General features: G+C 42.1%; 1 protein-coding gene across 1 annotated transcript in view; it reads left to right on the top strand.

Annotated features, from left to right (window-relative positions):
- Positions 1-12,970, top strand: part of SLC24A3 (solute carrier family 24 member 3) — a 489,239-nt gene extending 476,269 nt beyond the window's left edge. The window contains exons 16-17 of the mRNA XM_088477346.1: positions 9,235-9,300; positions 10,499-12,970. Of these exons, the coding sequence (XP_088333472.1) occupies positions 9,235-9,300; positions 10,499-10,651 (219 nt within the window). The 3' untranslated portion in view covers positions 10,652-12,970. The remainder of the gene's footprint in view (positions 1-9,234; positions 9,301-10,498) is intronic.
- Positions 12,971-14,499: the final 1,529 nt, after the last annotated feature.

Below are 14,499 nucleotides of genomic sequence, written 5' to 3'. Positions count from 1 at the left end.
ATATTTTTAAGTTGCTAGGAAGTTTTAAATGACGTAAAAAATCCACCTTCCGCAAGCACCTGCAAAAAAAAACACCTGCCCCATACTTGGGGACCCCCAGAAGTTTATTTCGCTACTTTTTATGTTTGTACTCCAACTTCGAACTTTTTCACCCCCATTTTCAAAGTCATTTTTTGGGGTGGCTCTCACTTTTTTTTAGGGATTTGTTGACGTAGTTATCCTTTAGGGGGCTGTCCCAAGGGTGCTGAGTGGCTTCCCGACGTTTGTACCCCAAAACCGCAATTCTACATTTTTTTTCACCGCCTATTACATTGCATTGACTTTCCGCGTACACAAAAAGTCTTTGCTATTGAAAAGGGCGAAAAGTTTCCGCCTGGCGAATGACGTCACCCGCGATACTTTTACGCGGATTCAGACTTTTCGACGCTACTTGAATACGGCTCTTAGTGTGAAGTTAAATAGTCACTTCGTTACGTTTAGATACATCGGTGGAATAGTAAACATTGGGAAAGAGTTTAGATGATAACGTGGGATGGCCGCCAGCTTTAAAATGGGTTTCCTGTAGAAATATGCAGTTGCCTTATAATATACTGTTGCCTTATAGATGTTTTTAGGGTGTGGAAAAGGTGGGCATGATTCTGTGGGGTGTTAAGGCCCTTGGCTTTATTGGAGTGACACTTTAACGGCATATTGAGACAATAAGAGGCTCTAAAGTACCATGCCTGTCAAAGAGATCTAAGTAGCCGGAAAAGCATTTAGGTAAAACCTATTCAGTTATCCAATAAATATTATCTCTCTAAATCCTGGTTCTGGCATTTATACATATTTACTTACATTTTAAACTTTGTTTTTCCATGTTTGATAAATAAGTATTAAAGCAAAATGTAGTGTACAGGTACTTTAACCATATAGTGACTATGGACAGATATGAAAGAATAAAAATTAGGTTAGTGATTACCAGCATGCCGTCTGCCTAGTGATTACCAGCATGGCGCCTGCCTAGTGATTACCAGCATGGCGCCTGCCTAGTGATTACCAGCATGCCGTCTGCCTAGTGATTACCAGCATGGCGCCTGCCTAGTGATTACCAGCATGCTGTCTGCCTAGTGATTACCTGCATGGCGCCTGCCTAGTGATTACCAGCATGCCGTCTGCCTAGTGATTACCAGCATGGCGCCTGCCTAGTGATTACCAGCATGCCGTCTGCCTAGTGATTACCAGCATGGCGCCTGCCTAGTGATTACCAGCATGTCGTCTGCCTAGTGATTACCAGCATGGCGCCTGCCTAGTGATTACCAGCATGGCGTCTGCCTAGTGATTACCAGCATGTCGTCTGCCTAGTGATTACCAGTATATTGTCTGCCTAGTGATTACCAGCATGGCGCCTGCCTAGTGATTACCAGCATGGCGTCTGCCTAGTGATTACCAGCATGCCGTCTGCCTAGTGATTACCAGTATATTGTCTGCCTAGTGATTACCAGCATGCCGTCTGCCTAGTGATTACCAGCATGGCGCCTGCCTAGTGATTACCAGCATGGCGCCTGCCTAGTGATTACCAGCATGTCGTCTGCCTAGTGATTACCAGCATGGCGCCTGCCTAGTGATTACCAGCATGGCGTCTGCCTAGTGATTACCAGTATATTGTCTGCCTAGTGATTACCAGCATGGCGCCTGCCTAGTGATTACCAGCATGGCGCCTGCCTAGTGATTACCAGCATGTCGTCTGCCTAGTGATTACCAGTATATTGTCTGCCTAGTGATTACCAGTATATTGTCTGCCTAGTGAAATACAGGTAATGTTCCAACCAGGCCAGCTGTGAGATCTATTATTCTCAGTTGTGTTTCCTGGCAGTGATTTCCTTGGCTATTGTTTTTCCCCAGAGCACTTACACACTGTTAGCTGAAGAAAAACTTTCAATGATTACAGCAGCTACTTTCAAGTACTGTAAATTCTGTATATTTTTAGGAACTAAAAGGAATAAGATGGCAATTATGTTGGGTGTTCTATACTGTACTCAATAATGAAAATGTCAATTCTCAATCTACAGAAATCCTTCAGGTAAAATGATTTGTTCTCCATGAAACACATTGCCTGACTTCACGCAGACTTCCCCCATTCTGGGAGACTGGGACTCCCAGTGATATGGTGACATTGCCATTTGTAAATATGGTGCCACGTCCGCCACAGCTTATATATAGCGGCGGGCAAGAGCAGACAGGTGCTGTCAGATTAGACGGCACCGTGGGGATGACTGCAGCAGCGCCCTCAGGCGGCAGTGCCCCTGAGTGATAGCCCTGCTTGCCCGTCCCTAGAACCAACACTGTCGGTATAACCAGTCAATAAGGTTTTGAGACCTTGAAAAAGTATTAAAAGGGTGCCCAAACCTTTACACATGCCACTTTTACAGTTTTATCAAACTGTTACATTAAATGAAGGTAATAATTAGTCATTAAGAATTAAAATGTGCAAAACCATATCTTGTTTTAGGATAGGAGAAGTATAATTATAAAATATAAATGATACATTATGCATCATAAACTACAAATACACTGAAAATTTCCTCAGTAAACTTTCAAATGAGCTTATATTTATCATTCAATATAAACATGGTCATCCCAGATTGTTTCTGGCAACTCTCCATATTTTCTACCCACTAAAACCTTATTCATGATACTGGTGTTCCAGGTTAGCTCATTATAATATCATTTTACTCTCAACTATGGACTATGGATTTGCACTATGATCGGTAGATGTCAAGTTTGGGAGACACATGGAAAATTTACAATAAGCGGGGAACATACAGCATACTCTCAGGTGACTTCAGTAGCAGAGAATATGTTATTAATCTGGAATTGATGTGTGATATAAGTGTTCTATATTATTTATTAATTATTTTATTTAACATTTACTTATGTAGCGACCACATATTCCAGAGTACTTTACAGAGAATATTTGGCTATTCACATCAGTCCCTGCCATAGTGGAGCTTACAGTCTATAGGGGATAAACAAAAAATGGCAGCTGCTCAATCAATCTGGCAGTACTTTTCAGGTGCATGAAAGGGAGGGGTCATACCAAGTAGAAAAAGGGTGGGGGGTTTAGCCCCCTATTGTTCCTCAGCACACTGAATTATGCTTGCAACAATATATGAAGACTATATGGTAATAGAAATTCAGAGATATTAGTTTCATGCATTTGCAAATACATGGGAAGCTGCTAGGCCTCGTCACGGCTTCTCTGTCACTAGCAGTCCCTAACACTAAGGGGTTCACGTCTGGGGCGCAGGGCACCCCAAAAGACGTCCAGCCCAGGACCCCCCAGGGCATCACACGAAAAATGGCAAAAGGGTGAGAGTGCAGTGTAAAGTATAGATGTGTGCGAGTAGTTCATAAGTGTTGAAAAAGGGGTTAAAATCAGGGCCGGATTAGCGGGGGGGGCGACAGGAGCAGTCGTCCCTGGGCCTCAACACGTAAAGGGCCCCCACACCCATCGAGGTTAAAGTGCGCCGGAGGAGACGGAACCAGTTCCGCCTCCTCCGGCCCACCTCAGCCCTGCGCTGCAGAGAGGATCAATTTACCGTGCGCCCGCTGACAGTGGGCACCCGGCTCTCCCCTCAGCAGCAGCCGGAGCTCACTTGTGAGTCCTGACTTCCGGCTCACACAGTGTGCACTATTTGAGAGACGACATGACGTCTCTCCCATAGTGCAGAGGAGCAGCCGGGCGGACCGGACGGCAGAAGCAGACGTGGTAGCGGGGTTTAAGGTAAGTATTAGTTGTTGTTTTTTTTTGTGTGTAGGCAGCTTTATTACTGGAGGCCATACGCGGGGGACATTATTACTGGGGACGATACTCGGGGGACATTACTACTGGGGGCAACACTCGGGGGACATTAATACGGGGGGCAATACTCAGGGTACATTAATAACGTGGGGGGCATTACTTCTGGGGAAATACTCAGGGGGCATTACTATTGGGGGCTCTACTACTTCGGTGCAGTGCATTACTACTGGGGCACTATTACAGAAGGAGCATTACTGTTGGGGGCACTAATACAGGGCCATTACTACTGGGGGCATTTATACAGAGGGCTACACTACAGGGGGCACTACTAATGGGCACATTACTATTCGAGGCTCTACTACTGGGGGCATTTATAAAGGGGGCATTACTATTCGGGGCACTGCAATAGGGGGCATAACTACTGGGGACATGACTGCAGGTGACACTACTAATGGGGGTATTGAATAGGCACTGCATAAGGGGCACCACTCCCTCTTATGTATATGGGACACTACTACTGTGAGCATTGACATTACTGCGAGCACTGCATAAGGGGCACCACTACTGTGGCCTCTGCATAAGGTCCCCATTGTACATGCCCCCAGTTTGTACACATTTAATAGGGGCCCCCACATGTTTGTTGCCCAGGGGCCCCCACAGACCTTAATCCGGCCCTGGTTAAAATAAAGGTGAAAAAATTACATGAATAAAAAACAAACATAAAAGGTGATGTGAAAAGTAACTATGTGTATTAAGTGGTGATGCCCTGAGGAGGTCCAGCCAGAGTAGCCTCGGGGGCCCTACACCCAAACTCTCACCCCAAATGTAATATATACCAATTATAAGGCCACATGATAAAAGCACAATATATATGGTGCAAATGTAAGGCCTCATGATAAAGGCACATACATAAATGCATCCAAATTGAGAACCAGCTTACCTGGGAGTCACCCCTGGGAACTCCAACTTGCACTACTAGTACCAGCATGCCCTCCTAATGCTGGCTCCTTCATGCATCTCATGACAACAAACAAAAAATGGCAGCTGCTCAATCAATCTGGCAGTACTTTTCAGGTGCATGAAAGGGAGGTGTTATACCAAGCAGAAAAAGGGGGGGGAGGGGGGGTTAATATTGTTCCTCTGCTGAGGAACAATAGGGGGTTAACCCCCCCCCTTTTTGTAGTTTATAGGGGGATGTAGTTATCAGACCGGCGGACGGCATGCCACCGGTCTGAATCCCGACACTGACAGTCTGACACAAGACTTAAAATAGGCATCAAAATACTGATGCCTATCTTAATCCCGACTCCGGAATCCAGAAGGATGGCAACCCGAACCTGCTGGCGCTTTTAGCATTAGCCACGGGAAGGGAGTGTTAGCTTTAGGCAGCGTAGCGGGGTTAGGGGGTTTTTTGGGTTGGAGATTAGGGTTAGGAATCCCTAGGGAGGAGGGTTAGGTTTAGGCACCACTGGGGGGATTAGTGTTAGGTTTAAGGGGGGAGGGTTAGGTTTAGGCATGAAGGGGGAGACTTAGGTTGGGATGTAGTCAGGAAGCCGACGATCGAAATGCCGACTGCCGGCTTCCCAACTGTCTACGCCCAGCAGGGGTCTAATGACAGGCGTTCAAATCCCGACGCCTGTCATTTTATCTATGTCGGAAGGCCGACGCCCGGCATGCCGATCGAAGGTAAGCCGGGTGGTGGTTGCGGACAGCCGCAAGGTCGGAGGGTTAGGTTAGGGGCTCCCGGGGGGGGCACTTAGGGTTAGGCACCCCCCGGGAGGGTTAGGGCTAGGCTAGGGGAAGGGGGGGTTAGAATTGGGCACCCCCGCGGGGAGGTTAGGGTTAGGCACCCCCCCGCTAAGGTTTAGGCTGCGGGGAAGGGGGGGTTAGGTTTTGGCACTAACGGAGAGGATTAGGTACGGGGTGGGGTGGGTTAGGCTACAAGAAGGGAGGGTTAGAGGGAGAAGGAGGAAGGGTAAGTATACTTACCCGACCCCTGTCGGGATACCAACCATTGGGATGCCGCTGTCGGTATTTTGACAGGAGGCATCCCGACAGATGGCATTACATACCGATTCCATCTATAGTCCCTGCCTCAGTGGAGCTTACAGTCTATATTTACTACCACACACACACTAGAGCTGGCCTGGCCAACCTGTGGCTCTCCATCTGATGTGAAACTACAAGTCCCACCATGCCCTGCCACAGTTTTAGCAGAACTGTGGCAGGGTAATGCTGGAACTTATAGTTTTACAACAGCAGGACAGCCACAGGTTGGCCAGGCCTGCACTAGAGTTAATTTTTGTCAAGAGCCAATAACCTGTATATTTTTGGATTGTGAGAGGAACAGGAGCACCCGAAAGTACCCCACGCAAGCATGGGTAGAATATACAAACTCCACACAGTTAGGGCAATCAAACCCCTCAGTGCTGTGAGAAAGTAATGCTTACCATTACACCAACCGTGCTGTGATGGAGGCATGCAATATTTGAAAGCAAAACTACGGGTATTAAGATGATCTCATTCAAGAAGTTTGTTTGCTTGTTTTTGTTTTTCTCTGTGAGCATCGAGACTATTCAGTTCTGCTATCCAAAAATCACATACATGCAGCTTATGTACATACATGGATAGTTAAGGCAATGCGCTTTGTTAGGTTTCTATGACTTAAAAACAAATAGAGCAGCTGTATCTGAGTGGAAGAGCTGGGAGGACCTGCCATCATTAAGGCACATGACATTATTTCCTGTGTGAATTACATCACCACAAAATACTTTTTATACGAATTGCCAATTAGATAGGAATGTAAACTTGTAATGTGGACAAGTCCAGCTATTAATGCAAATAAGAGTTGTGACCTTTTTTTCATACAGGTCAGTAATAATACAATTAAATCAGTAGAAACTTAGAATAAAGTAATTTGCACAATTTTTCATTGATTTTCTACCAATAAAGGTGGGTACACACCTAGCAGATATATCTGTAGATGATGGTCGTTCATATACACTGAACGAACAGCATCTTCCAGGCAGCCGTGGGTCCCGCAGGCCGGGACCCCCCCACAGATCCACACGGCTGCCGCTGCATGTGTACGGGCGATCGGCTGATCGCCCGTACACACTTACAGATGGACAGATGTCTGCAGACATATCTGTCCATCGGCTGAGCAGCACAGCCAACGCGATATGTCTGTAAACGACGTCGTTCACAGACATATCGTCTGTACACGCTGGCCGACCGGCAGCAGATATATTGGCCGATCAATTAATCGCCCAATATATCTGTCAGTATGTACCCTGCTTAAAAGGACGATTTGCAATTAAGCTCCAGAAACAAAGTATGTACATTTAATTACATAGGACCAATCAGAATACAATGTAGTAGTGTAAAATAATATGAATTATAGTGTGACATTGACTGATTTCTAAAATCATTTTACTCAATTAAGATATTATTTAAATAGAAACATATTCAAAAACTCTTCTATCAAAATATTTATGTTCTTTAAAGATTTCTTTAAGGAAATGGGACACTTTCAAGATAACTAATACCCCTTTCAGACCTACATCAAAATCCCAGGTTTTTGCACGTGAACGTGCATCGGCCTGGAATTTTGGTACAGTATATCTGAAGACAAACAACCCAGGGCGGAGTCCCGGGTCCATGACCCTGTCTTTACCAGGGTCTGGCTGAGACCCAGAATTTGCTGGATTGATAGACCCGGCAATTTCCCATGTCTAAAGTCCGAAAGGGTATAATCGAATATGTTATCGCATACTGACTATAGATCTCTAGGTGTGACATTATTAATAAAGAAAAAGATATATATTTTTTATATAGTGAAGGAATTTAGTTCATCTATCCAGCATTAGACTTTCTCCACACTCATTTAGGTAATGCATTATTTAATAATAAAGGCAGACACTGCTGTTCGTATTTATGATCGATATTTGAAAAGGCTCAGAGTTTTTACTAGCAAGACACACAGTAGCGGCTCCAGGCACGGGCAAGACGGCCTGTCGCCCAGAGCACCATGGATCCGGCGGGCGCAGGAAAATCCCTCCCTCCCACCCGGCGCTATTTTGATGATAAACTCTCAGGGGGAGGAAGCGGAGGAGGGAAGGGGCGGCAATACAGGACGGCACAGAGCGCAGCAAAGCCTAGCACCGGCCCTGAAGACATGGCTAGTAAGAGCATTGCCCTATTAAATATCGGGCATAAAACAGGAACAGAAGTGTTGGGTTTTACATCCTGACACTTCGTAAATAAACCTCCAGGTTTTTATATACAACAAGTACAAAACCTAAATCTGCGAGTAAAATACAGCACAAAACTATACATGTAATACAAATAATGCATTCTATTCTAATTAAGCATACTTACTACACAAATCCTATTTGGAAAGAAAATATGTGATGATTCCAACCCTTAAAGTTTGTAGGGAAGTTCTATAGGAAAGGACATAATTGGTTAATTAATTCCTATGACTGCAATTAATTCAGCCCAGGTTACTGCAATTGAACTGAACATTTATTTTTTTTGTGCATCTTGGCCATAAGAAGCATTTTTGGATAAACCCAAAACGTTGCCCCTCTGAGACATCCTAATAATATTTTGCAAAGCTGCCATGTGGAAAAGCTGACTCATTCCATTAGTGATGCTTTGTATACAATGGAAATGACTTCTTCACTCTGGCTGTCATGTCCTCATTCCTACCACCTAAACCTTTAGATTTTGTTTCCTTCTGTAATTCTCTAGAACAGAATGTTACCTCTTGATTTGTAGTGTGGCAGAAAATGTGTTTTCTTAGATGTCATTGGTTAAACCTGTAAGAAGAACAAGGCGTTCTAGTAGTAATGTATTGTTATAATATTGATTGGTCCAACATTTTCCGAAGCTCTTGAAAGTGAAATGCTGATTATAGACTGGTACACAAGCGCTTTTTCTGCCTCTGAGGTATGTGCGGAATGAACTATTTAATTTAACTAGTGAAAAAAGATTTATAAAGGCACCGTAATTGGATGCAGAAAGTACTCAAGAGCATTCAGAGTGAGAGCTGTGCAGAATATGTGCACAATGTTTCATCCCCAGCTGTCCATCATGTACTATGAATGTTCTTTTGTGCAGTTGGTATGATGAAGGCTATTTGCACCATGCAGGGAAACTGCTGCTTTTTATGCCTTGTTTTTACTTTTGTTTTTATGGTATATTTTGACTTTTGTTTAATTTTTATTAAAAAATTTTACAGTCAGATACACTTATTTTAACTTTGTTAATATGTTTTTGTTTTCATTTGAATTTTCGGAATATAGTATAATGTTTATGAAACGTAAAACACATGTATCAATTCACTAGAAATTAAAGGTTTGAATGTTTTGTTGAGCCATATGTATTAATCAATCAATGAAGTTCTTGTTTTCTTTGAGAAACACTTTAATACTTTTCTTGTGTTTCAGATCCAGCTAAACAGCAGGGGCCTCATATACTCTGTTGCTTTGCTTCTGGCTTCCTTGTTTGTAACGGTACGTAGTGACCATTTGCTTGTCTATGATCTACATACTGTATATAAGGTCTCCTTCTACACCGTGGTATGATTAGGTAGTGGCTTTAAAGTTGTTCATATGTGGAATAATAAATAGGCTAGCGTATTAGATCTGATCACAAAGTACGATGCTGAAGGATGCCATCGCCATGCTGTGCTGCAGTTTATTGGAAGCCAAGTGGCCCAATTAGCCACACATAAAATAGCATTTTTCCTCCATGGTAAATCAGGGGTTAGCGCATGGAAATCCACTGATACCAGGTAATCTGCAGAAACAGTGGGTTTCCCAGTGCATGAAATGCCCGATGTGCCTTTTCCTCACTGACTTTTTCTCACAGCACCTGAAGCTGCAAGGAAAAGTCCACCTAGGGGAGATGGCACGTGGGGTTAACCCCGCTAATTGGATAATTGGGTAATTAGATGTGGATTCCCCCCAGTGTGTACTAATGGTAAACACAGGCATGGGGCAGTTAGAGTGCATACGGGGTTGGGTATGCAGGATTGAATAGGGCAGACTTGCAAAATACCCTCCATGCTAAGACCTGTAAATGCAAAGCGGTTAGATAGCCATGGCTGCCTACATTTACCACAGTAAGGGCCTGTCAAAGGACTGCGTATAATATAGACTTGATAACCTACATTTTATGCTCAGATTAAACTGCAGTAATTCCATAGCACAAATGTTTGAATGTTTGAAATTTTTCAGTTAGACTTTTACAGATTACAAGGGTTCCGTTTAGCTAAACAGTATGGTGCATGGTGTATTGCCAGCAATGATACACACATTGCAGTGTAGAGGATTCCTATTCCATCTGTACCCTAAGAATGGTCACCAGTGTTTTAGTAGTGCTCTTTACAGACTCAGGGACCTCCCTCTTTATACCAGATAACATTACTAGAAGACAGTTACACCGATCTATACAGTCTTCTAAAAATCTAATGCTCTCATCATAATTAGACTTTGATTAAATTGATTGTTATGTTAAATTAGCAAAGCAACCCAGATTTGCTATGTTTGGTGAAGCTAAAGCACCAGGTTGTGCCATTAGAATCCTACTCTAGTACATCAGAATTTAAACATACAACTCTCTCTTTAGGTGACAGACATGATCATATTTACAGATGTGTCTATTTTGTGTCATAGAGAATGACAATAAGGCTGACTACTTTATTTGTAGGTCTGTGGTGTTCACCTAAACAAGTGGAAACTGGACAAGAAGCTGGGGGTGACCTGCCTGTTCCTGTACAGCATCTTCCTGTGTATTTCCATCCTGACAGAATTCAATGTTTTCACATTTGTGAACTTGCCCATGTGCAGAGGAGGCATCTGATCTATCGCGCAGACACGTCAGAGAGACTCATCCTACTTTTTGGTGCAATACAAAGACACGGCCCTCGTTAGGAAACGATGGCATTCCCGGAGGTCGTCCTGTCCTGGTCTCTGTTCAGGGGAATTTCTTACTTCCTAATCTTCTTCCTTCTGTTACAGGGGAAAATTCCTCCAGTTTCTTGTTTTCTACTGTTTGAGATTCATAATTTGTCCTTTTAAACAGTGACCAGGGTTTAAAATTAAAAGGCTGCTAACTGGCCCAGAGCCAGCCCAAATCATGTCTGCTACAAATCCTTCTATATTAAGTTATTTGGTGGAGGACTAATGTAATTTATGACTTGAAATGGCAGAAGAATGGTAACGATTCATTACCAGGAATTAATTATGAGGAATATCAAGAGATCAAACAGTTGACATCCTTGTTCACATGGAGAAAATAAAAAAAAAAACCTTTGATGAGCCCGACGGACTACGAAGACACAGGCTGACATATGAACTTTTCAAAGGAATAGATGACATTCATATTTTATGCTACAGAGAGAACATTGGAAAGACATTTTTATACAATGAGCAAATCTCTTTCTTAAATTAAAGTAGATAAAAGGTAGATTTTTAGAGGCAGTACCAAACTGTTCTCTGTATCACTGCAGCCATCAATTATGTAGTCATGTGACATGACATTGGTTTCAGAGTTTATTGGCTTGTGTACTTAGTGTTGGAGGGTGCTCGGCAATGGTATTCAATGCAATAGGGTAGTCGCTCAGTACTATAATGGGCCATTTTTAACCCACGGGTTAATTGGTAAGAATTGAAGGTACTTTGGTGTCTCCTCTAGCTAAATTGGAATCTGCCTGGTACAGTATTTTTTGTATACATAGTTACATAGTAGGCACTGACCTCTATGTAAAGAAAAGTCATATATAATTTGTTAATACAGTTATGGACACTGGTTTCTTAAAAAAAGGCATATTTTGCACAAATGCTTTTCAATGACAATACAACAAATGATTTTGAAGTGTACACTGGATGTGGAGATAATGTATTTAGAGTTGAATCAAAAGACCTCATAATATGGGATCAATCAAGTGAATGAGTATAAATCCAAAAGTCAGTCCCAGACCAGCCAAGTTTTGTAGAGTTAAACGTTAATTTATTATGCATGTACATGTACAGAGAGCAAAATTATTCAAGGAAAACTAGATCTAGTTTTTATGAGTCATGAAAGCTGACAGTAATTCAGGGATTTAGCGAAGGACATATGCACAGCAATGCTTATTTTTGTAAACCTATAGAATATATATACTGTACACATTTAATTCATTGTAGTGCATTGTCCTGCCTAACTAATATAGCAACTGAAACAAAGTTTATTGATACAAAAAAATTTACTTTTTGTTAAAGCAACATTCTGAGAAATTCTTCCAGAACCCTAAATTATTCCTTTCATTCCACTAAAATGAATGTTTCATTGTACATAGCGAATCTTAATGTCACTGTGCATTCTAGATTAATTTACTGTTCTTCCTTCAGAAAGGAAACATCTAGCATAAAATATAAGGCTCCAAAACCTGTAATGCATTAATCATTAAAATGTCATCTAGTAATTGGAAGATAGACCTGACTAACATGCTTTGGTCCCACGAGGAAAGGGATGGCAGGTACGAAGTACATAACTACCTTTCTATTGGCCTGCAAAGTAACAATACCCCAGGCTGCACAGGCAAAATGGGCTATTTTTCAAAGCTGAGTGCGTCTGGGTGCGGCCTCATAAGAGCTGTTACAGGGGGGAAAAGGGGCTCAAAGAGGTACGGCCGCACTGTAATAGTCGCCATCTTATGTCATGGTGGAGATTGAAATATTCAGTTGTTTCATTTAACTAACAGTAATAGACCTGTCTATGTGTAAAAACCACTTGGCATTGTCTTGTTACATCAGTGGATAAACTGTGGTATTTAAACTAAAGTTCTTACATTTATCAGTATTGGCACATCACCAGAAGATTTGAATAATGACTTTCCGACTTATCTTTAGTTTTTGGTGCATTCTGGTTGTAATAAACCATTTTGTCTGACAGCTCACACTTGAAAACCCGCCATTTTGTAACCACACGGAGCCAGAATGGCAATAAGGCGATGCAACTTTCTGATTCCACCTACTGTCTACTTTTAAGTCATCAAGCGATGTTGCTTTGTGCTGTAAGCATTCATTATTTGCAGTCAGTAAGATGTTTTTATTTTATTCACCTCAATCATCTTTTGTGTTTTGCGTGAAACAATGGCTAATTTAGTTCATCCAAAATAAAAATAATGCATTAACATTTTGATCTGTAATTAAGGGACATCTGTATTGCTGTGTTTTTAATGAACTGTGAGTTGAAGCAGCAGTATTAGAAATAATCAGTGGAACTGTATGGCTCCTGCTACACGTCACACTGGATACCTGGAGCTAACACAAGTGTTTGTGCGTTGTCAATGTATCTATAATTAGCATTGCTACTTCCATGGAAGTTGTGACATTGTCTATTAATTTTAAAGCCTAGATGAAAGAATTAAAACCAGTAGTGTCCAAAAAAAAAGGTTCAAAGGATTTTTATCTTTGTAAATATAATTTATTTCTAATGGGCATATCATTGAAATGCACAATTATATAGGCAGCTGCATATGTGTGTCTGAATGGCTGCTGTTTTTACAGGTTGGTGTAAGAGTGTGTAGGAATTTAATGGGAGAGAGCTCCTGATTACTGAAAAATATAAAGCACAGCTGCTGCAGTACTGCCTCTTGCCTGCAGGGCACCTACAGTCTTATAGGTCCCAAGTTGTAAAGAGTCATTGCTATTCAGATGTTTGTTTCTTTATTATTGTTTATATATGAGAAATATATTGCAACAGTATTTGCATACTAAAACAATTGGTAAGAGGCATATGCAAATTATTGCTTTCACATTTTTGTCTGTTAATACTAGTTATACATATAACTTAATGCTATCTACAAATTCATGATTACCTAAGAATGATGAGATAAAGGGCGGAATTCAATTCTTTTCATCCCCTATCGCGCCCGACGGAGCTATTCTATTCTTGCTCCTGTCGGGCGCGATCAGCTGCCAAGCGCTACATTTCAGCTCGCAGCCCCTGGGGGATGAGAGCTGAAATATGCGAAAAGTGACATGTTTGGGCGCCCAAACATCACTTTTCGCGATCGCGCCCAGCACTTTGGTCGGGGTTAGCCGATTTACGCGGCTAAACCCGACCACTTTGGGTGCGATCAGCGTGAAAAGCTGGCACAATTGAATAGCGGCCCGCGATCTCCTGTCAATTTAGACGGGAGATGCGGGCCGCGAAAACAATTGAATTCCGCCCAAAGTGTTTCATACATTCTAGTTTGGGATTTTTGTTGTTTCTCTTACAATTACTATATAGCTAGAAATTATATTGAAAGTAAACATGTAGATTCCAATTGGGACAAAAATGAGCACACCTTTTATAAGAACAACGAAGAGATGTATAAAACCTTGGGGAGGGATAAAGTGGTGAGAGATAAAGTACCAACCAATCAGCTCCTATCTCATTTTTCAAACACAGCCTGTAACATGACAGTTAGAAGCTGAATGGTTAGTACTCTCTTTCCACTTTATCTCTTTCCAAATTTGGACACATCTCCCCCGAATTACATCCATATCTGCTAAAAAAAAACATGTCCTTGTCTCTCGGAACCACACCCACTTTGGATGAAACCAAACTCCTCCCTTGACAAGCCACACCCCTTTGCCTGCAGAAGATTTTGAAGATCTATATAGTTGGTTGGTAACTGCATTATAATACTTTACATTTTCTGTTTAAGTAGGCAAGGT

The sequence above is a fragment of the Taudactylus pleione genome, unplaced genomic scaffold (genome assembly GCF_031769625.1).
Source record: "Taudactylus pleione unplaced genomic scaffold, aTauple2 ptg000201l, whole genome shotgun sequence".
Taxonomy (NCBI): Eukaryota; Metazoa; Chordata; class Amphibia; order Anura; family Myobatrachidae; genus Taudactylus; species Taudactylus pleione.
The sequence above is the reverse complement of the archived record's forward strand: the minus strand, read 5'-3'. Positions and strand labels throughout refer to the sequence as shown.